The sequence below is a fragment of the Prunus avium genome, chromosome 1, assembly GCF_965620075.1.
Source record: "Prunus avium chromosome 1, drPruAviu1.hap1.1, whole genome shotgun sequence".
NCBI lineage: Eukaryota > Viridiplantae > Streptophyta > Magnoliopsida > Rosales > Rosaceae > Prunus > Prunus avium.
The window spans coordinates 35,133,360-35,140,379 of NC_142284.1; the positions used below are offsets into that span (position 1 = coordinate 35,133,360).

Below are 7,020 nucleotides of genomic sequence, written 5' to 3' on the forward strand. Positions count from 1 at the left end.
GTTGCAGCTAGAACTTGGGGTGGTGATGTCATCTGAATTATGCTGGTGAACCATCCCAAGTGAAATACAATCAACATTTTGTATCTCTCTTATATCACGACTAATCACTTTTGTATCCCCTTTGTATCAATTCTTTATCACCATTGTATCACTTCCATATCACCTGGGTATTGTAGGCCGTGTTGGTGGAATAGATGTATGAACTGCCTATGTTGCATACTCAACATCGACCTTTGTCCTCTTTTGTACCTGTAACTTTCCAACCGTTGATGACATGTTTATGTTATAGGGTTTAAGTTGGATTCAGCATGACAAACTAAACAACCCAACGTGGAAAAAATGTCAAATTCATTTACAGAATTGTAGAGAATTCAATAGCAAAAGTGAAGTCCTCGGTTCAATCAATAGTTTGACAAGTGGCTCCCGATACATGTTGAGTACATATTGAATGATATAGTGACAACCTTCTTTAATTTCATAGTTGGATTAATTAGAGTTTTGGCTTGTTATATTGTATAACGATAATTTGGTGGTTTTGTTGAAGGGGGAAATATGGCCCAATCACAAGCTCAACTATCCTCTTCTTCCACGTTATTTACTTCTAGTTTTGGGAGGTTTTTTACTTCTACTTTTGGGACGTCACTCACCGTGGTTTATTTGGTTCTTTGTCATGTTTGAAGTGGAATATATGTTATGCCCATTGAGGCTGCATAAGAGTTGGTACCCAAAATACGAGAGGTGCACTATATTGGGTATGCCTTTTTAATCACAAATGGAAACCAATAGGAAATGGAAAAGGACCATGTCTACCATAACCGATCTACATTACATCAAACCTGTTCCATTACATCCAAAACCTAACCAACATTAACCAGCCAACTGTAGATGAACAAACCTCCCATTACATTTGGCAAACAACAAATTAATTACCATTCCAAACATGACAACAGAGACCCAAAACCATGGGTTTTTCATCTTGCCTTTTCCAACCTGGAGTTCAGCCGATATTTGGGAAACTGCGAATACAGAGTGGAGAGGACTTGAGAGAAGTTGCCTTTCAGCAAAGAGGTGCTAAAGGGTTGATGCGTATGCTTTTATATGGAGGGCACTTAGGTAATTTCGCATCCCAAAGTGATTATATCTGAATAGAATTTGTAACGTGATCATTTCAGAATAACATTTGTGAAAAGTGATCATTCAGTATATTGCTTGTAATATTGCTTGTAAAACTACTTCTCTGGCCAAGGCCCTCACTGGCTGGAACAATGAGGTGTTTGGCAATGTCTTTCAACACAAAAAAAGGATTATGGCTAGAATTGATGGTATTCAGAGAAATCTTAGCCACAAGGATAACCCTTTTGTTATTGAGCTGGAAAAAAAGTTTCATGGTGATCTTAATGTGATTCTAGAGCAAGAAGAACTTCTTTGGCTCCAAAAATCTAGAAACACCTGGCTTAAGGAAGGTGACAAAAACACTAAAATTTTCCATCTATCTACTATTGTTAGACGAAGAAGAAACAAAATTGACGGACTAAAGAACACCAACGACGTATGGGTCACTGATAAATCTGACATGCATGCTCTGGTGGTTTCCCATTTCAATGAGCTATTCTCTCTAAAACCCAGAACTTATGAGATGTATAACCTCCCAAATTTCTTTCCTGCTTTGGACTCTGAGGACTTGAACAACTTGAATAGAGAGGTAACTGACGATGATATAAAAATGAGCATGTTTTCTATTGGCAGCCTTAAAGCTCCTGGGCCTGATGGATTCCCAGCTAAATTCTACCATGACAATTGGTCCCTATGCAGCTCCGACATATATTCTATGGTCAAAGATTGTTTTACCACTGTTTGCCTCCCTGACAGCCTCAACAACACACTTATTGCTTCCGAAGGTAACAAATGCTACTGCTATGTCTCAATTTAGACCAATTAGCCTATGCAACACCTTATACAAGGTAATCTCAAAAAAATTAGTGAATAAACTTAGACCTATTATGAGCAAGATTGTGAGTCCTACTCAAGTCAGTTAAGTTCCTGGTAGGGAAATTGTGGATACTATCATTATTGCACAGGAGGTGTTGCATAAATTCAGGACCTCGAAAGGTAAAAATGGTTTCATTGCTTGGAAGATTGATTTGTCCAAGGCTTATGACAGGCTTCAATGGCACTTTATCAAAGATGTGCTCTGGGAAGCTGGTATCAGAGGTAAAGTTTTGGAACTTCTTATGCAATGCATTACAACCGTCAAGTATCAAGCCATTCTTAATAGTGAAAGAACTGGCAGTGTTTAGCCAGCTTGTGGGATTAGACAAGGAGACCCTATTTCTCCTTATATTTTTGTTCTCTACATGGAAAAGTTGTCACATATCATTAATGGTGCCATCATTGCTAAGAAATGGAAACCAATTGTTGAGGCCCAAAAAATCCAGGGTTGGGCCCGAATAAATTCTTAGCCCAGTGCGATACCTTATTGAGAAGAAACCTGGTGTGGGCATGCGAAAATTCGTCATACACACTCGCACGAGTCATGATCCATGTGCCATGCCAAATAAATATGTAATCCGTCATGCTGAGAGTTGAAACGAGCCTATAAAATGCACTGGCTCTATGAACGCATGCTAATTATCCCATCAAGTGTCATAGCCTTCAAGCATAAGCACGCCAATCGACATGCCATACCAAGCGGAAAACCATTATTTTGCACCTAGCCACGCTACAAGCTTAAGTGGGCCCAAGCCACGCAAATGCCCGGGGCTTGCTGAGTGGGTTGTGGTATGGATGGTTACGAGCACTCACAGGGCCCATTGAGGGTTCAAGGAATGAAAGTTTTAGGCCACTTGGGAGCACTAAAACTCAAGCCCATTCCTCGGGCCCAAACACATGGGTTAGCATGAGAGAGGGAAAAAAGTGATCCAATGCCTTAGGAGAACATCTAATAGTCTGCTGCAACACTTAGACAATCTCACGTTAGTTAAAACGGCCAAAATAAAGCAAATAGGTTACTTCCAGCAGCTTGACGAAAACACGCAGGCCACTTGAAAGAGAGTACCAATAACCCGATACTGTAAACAAAGCCTAGCCCAACACCTTGTTAAATAATCTAGCATCGTATTCCACCCTTGTCAAAGCTCTATAATAGTCAACGAGAAGCCATTGCAGGAACCGAAGGAAATCCATATGTGTAGGAGGAATACCCATTGGACAAACGACTCTATCCATTCTCCTTTTCCTCTAATTTGAAAACCAAGGAAGAAAGCAGGTGGCGCCTCACCCCCCATGGGGAGGTCCAGCCGCATAGAAAACCTTGGAACTCCAAAGAGCCTATGACTCATGTGCTCTGGTTGCTCCAACAGATCTGTTTTCTAACCACTATATTTTTAACAGCTATGTTTTCCAACAGCTATATTCCTAATGGCTCTGTCTTTCCAACAGCTATATTTCTATACTTATAATTATTTATTCAGATTTATGGTGACAACAACATCTCAACATATTCATCCAAGCTTACAAGCATTCATCATACTATGAATATCATTTTCTCTTGAGCCATTCCTTGTTCAAATTCATACAAGAGTTAGTGTCCAAAATTACGTCTGTAATCACCTACTCAGAAAGGAGAGTTATCTTTGTGTGAGGTTCAATTGTATATCCCTCTCAAATAGGAGAGATTTTTGTTCCGAGAGTTATTTCATTCAAACTTGTAAAATGGGCTGGTTTGACCCCATGAGGTGAGAAGGGTGTCTTCCATCTTGTATTAGAGTGGTGTGTTCTAGCTGTGAAGGAGTGGTGTGGTCTGACAGTGTAAAGGTTTGAACTCCACCTGCAAGGAGTTTTTCAACATAGTGGATCGAACTCTCAAGTGGTGTGCTTGAGGACTGGATGTAGGTCAAGTGGATTGAACCAGTATAAATCTCTATGTTTGAATCTTTCTTTCCCTATCTCTTTATTATTCTGCTTGTCAAATTTACTTGTCCGTGTTTAAACTTAAATTTGCAATCAACCTTATTCACCCCCTCTACGGTTGATTCCTTGGGCAACAAACATGGTAAAGGTAAGGCGAAGAACACAGAAACCTTGTGAACATCAGCGTGTTTTTGTGGGGTCTTGCTTGACTAATAGAGGCATAGTGCTATTGGCTTATTCTATTCCTGCATCTACTCGATTGTTTTTATAGTTGTTGGAAGTAAGAATGGCAAAGAACACAGAAACCCTGTGAACACGGGACAAGGTAAGGCAAAACCAAATTCCTAAAAATAGGGTAAGGCACAACAAAGGTAAAGGCAAAACCAAACCCTAAAAATAGGATAAGGCAAGACAAAGGGAAGGCAAAGACAAAGCAAAGGCAAAGTAAAGGCAAGGCAAGGCAAAGGGCATGGCCACAGCAACATCAATAACAACAACATTGGAAAGCGAAGCAAGCAAAGACAACATCAACGGCGACAACAGCAACAACAACAACAATGACAACAGTTCTTCCATATCAACTTTAGCTAATTCACACAAACACAACTTCTCTTCACTCTCCCTCTCGCCCCTGAAGAGAAGGGGTCGTCAAAGTCAAGAAATAAGCAACATCTTCATGAGAATATGTCAAGGTAATGGGGATGCGTCAATAAACATATCTTTTTGACTCCTCGTCCCCTCCTCGAGAGCACTTAAATTGCAAGGAGAAATTAAACATAGGTCACAAGAAAACCTAGGCTCTTATACCATGTCAAAAAAAAGTAGGACAAATAATCAATTATGCTCATATATGCTCATTTTTTTATTCTTCTCCAAAGATGAGTTAACCCTAAATAACATAGGAAATAAATCTCAATTACAATAGGACTAAATATATGGGTAAGTAACGAAAATCCTTGTTGGTTTTAAACCATTTTTAAGAAGTTCATTTGAATATTAAACTTCCATTTAATCAAATTAATAGCAACGGAAGAATATGGTGGTTGTTTAAATTCAAAACAAAACTTCTTCCAAGTATCTTAAGCCATGAACATTGATATGATTTCATAAATGAAAGCACAAGAGAAAAGGATAAGTGTTAATTACCCTTGATGCTATAATATGAACTAAGTTGTGTTTTGGTCTTCTCTTGATGATTTCCTTTTGTTGATCTCTGTTTGTGCCTAATAAATCACGGTCGTACATTGACCGAAGGGGCTTCCTTTCTCGGCCCTAGCACCTGCTCATGGACTAAAACGTGGCGTTTTGTCGGATGTTTGGCCTTCCTAAAAACGAAGGAAAAGCGGCGAAGGCATAATCATCTCGGCCTTGACCGCGACATTGCAGGCCGGGGCCGAAGGACAAAGAGACACGGCCAAAGATATTAGGGTCACATCGCCACGTGACAACATGGTCCCACACTTCATTTAATGAAGTATTGCCTCTGTTTATTGCAGCAAACCCACTGGCCACGAAAACACATTTAATGCACGAGGGAAGATGGGAAGTGACTGAAGTCAGGATTTGGTGATGGGAATCAGAGTGATTAGATGCAAACATTCTCACAAAATTCTTGCAGCTTAAGCGATTAGGTCACCAGCTATCAGAGCAATAAATGCGTCTCCACGGCCAGAGGCACAGAACCCACGAACAGAGCGGCGGCCGAGATTTACCGGGATTTATGGGGTCACACCACCATGCTTCACGATCCCAAATGTCGATTGGACTACCCACTTGTTCTGATCAGGCTCCACCATGCAGATTTTCAGCCTCGATTACTCCTCCAAGAACTCTTCCTATAAATACCAAGCTCAAGCTACATTCGAAGGGTTCAAACACCAAACCAAAAGCCTCCCACGGAGCAAATTATATTTTCCTGCAATGCACTTTCAATACCTTTACTTGCTTTCCTAGGAGTAGTGTTAGATTGTAAGGAAAATCCGTTCATCAATATACCATACGACCCTTGATTTTCAAGGCGCCGGAGCACCATCTCTGTTACTCTCTCATTCACCCCATATATCATACGACCATCGCACCCTGAGCAACGCGCCGGAGCACCGCCCAAAACCCACCATCAATACCACCACTAAACGGCTTTGTAGCTCAGGCCGTGAACCTAACGGTCGAGATCAGTTCCTCTCTCGGCCACAATCGTTTGATTAGGAGTCGAATTCAAACAGGCGCACCACTTAACCATTTTTATCCAAACCGCATCTCGACGCACGGTAGACCGTGCTGGCACGCCCGCGCACAAACCGCACCGCATCCAAAAGAAGGAAGCCACGTGTTAACGCACATCCCCTCGGCTCGGACCACCAGGGCGTGAGATTTGCGCAGCCAACAATCTCCTCTTTGATCTTTCTCCTCCTTGTGAGCCACAAAAGGATATGGCCTCTAAGTCTCCATACCAATGGAACCTTGAGATGAGAAGAAATTGTTGAGGCCTAAAAAAGTCACATGAAGCCCAAAGACATTTAAAGCCGAATATAACATAAAATGTTGGTCATGCGTTAATCCAAGCTGTATTTTGTGAATTAATTCATTAAATAAATAATAGTGTCCATCCCATGCGAAGCCAATAATACATTTTTCACATGTCAATCACCTATCAAGCTCACATGAACCCAAGTCATGTGGTTTACGGGGCTTGCATAAGGGATTGTGGTGTGGAAGGTTACGGAGGTCCACAAGGCCCACGGAAGCTCTTGGATAATGGACACTTTGGGCTAGCTAGTTGGGAGCACCAAAGTCCAAGCCCATTACTTAGGGTTCTCCAATGTGGGTAAGCAAATGAGATATTTTCCAAACATTTCCTTTTATCCATAGGAAATAGTCATTTTCCAAATGCCTAGCTTTACTCGTTAGAAATAAGCCTTTTCCTGCACTCCCTATTACCCATTGGAAACAAGCCAATTCTGACACTTCCCTTTACCCGTTGGAAATAGTCATTTTCCAATGCTTAGCTTTACTCGGCGGAAATAAGAATGTCCCAATGCTCCCTTTTACCCATAGGAAATAGACTAGCTCCAACACTTCCTTTTACCTATATTGGAGATAAAGGAAAACCCT

The 7,020-nt window shown here is 41.1% G+C and overlaps 1 protein-coding gene across 1 annotated transcript; it reads left to right on the top strand.

The window, feature by feature from the left end:
- Positions 1–962: 962 nt before the first annotated feature.
- LOC148297720 (uncharacterized) lies at positions 963–1,930 on the top strand. Its single transcript, XM_088247909.1, has 2 exons — positions 963–1,086; positions 1,191–1,930. Exons 1-2 carry the CDS (start codon positions 963–965, stop codon positions 1,928–1,930), a joined length of 864 nt encoding a protein of 287 aa, XP_088104035.1.
- Positions 1,931–7,020: the final 5,090 nt, after the last annotated feature.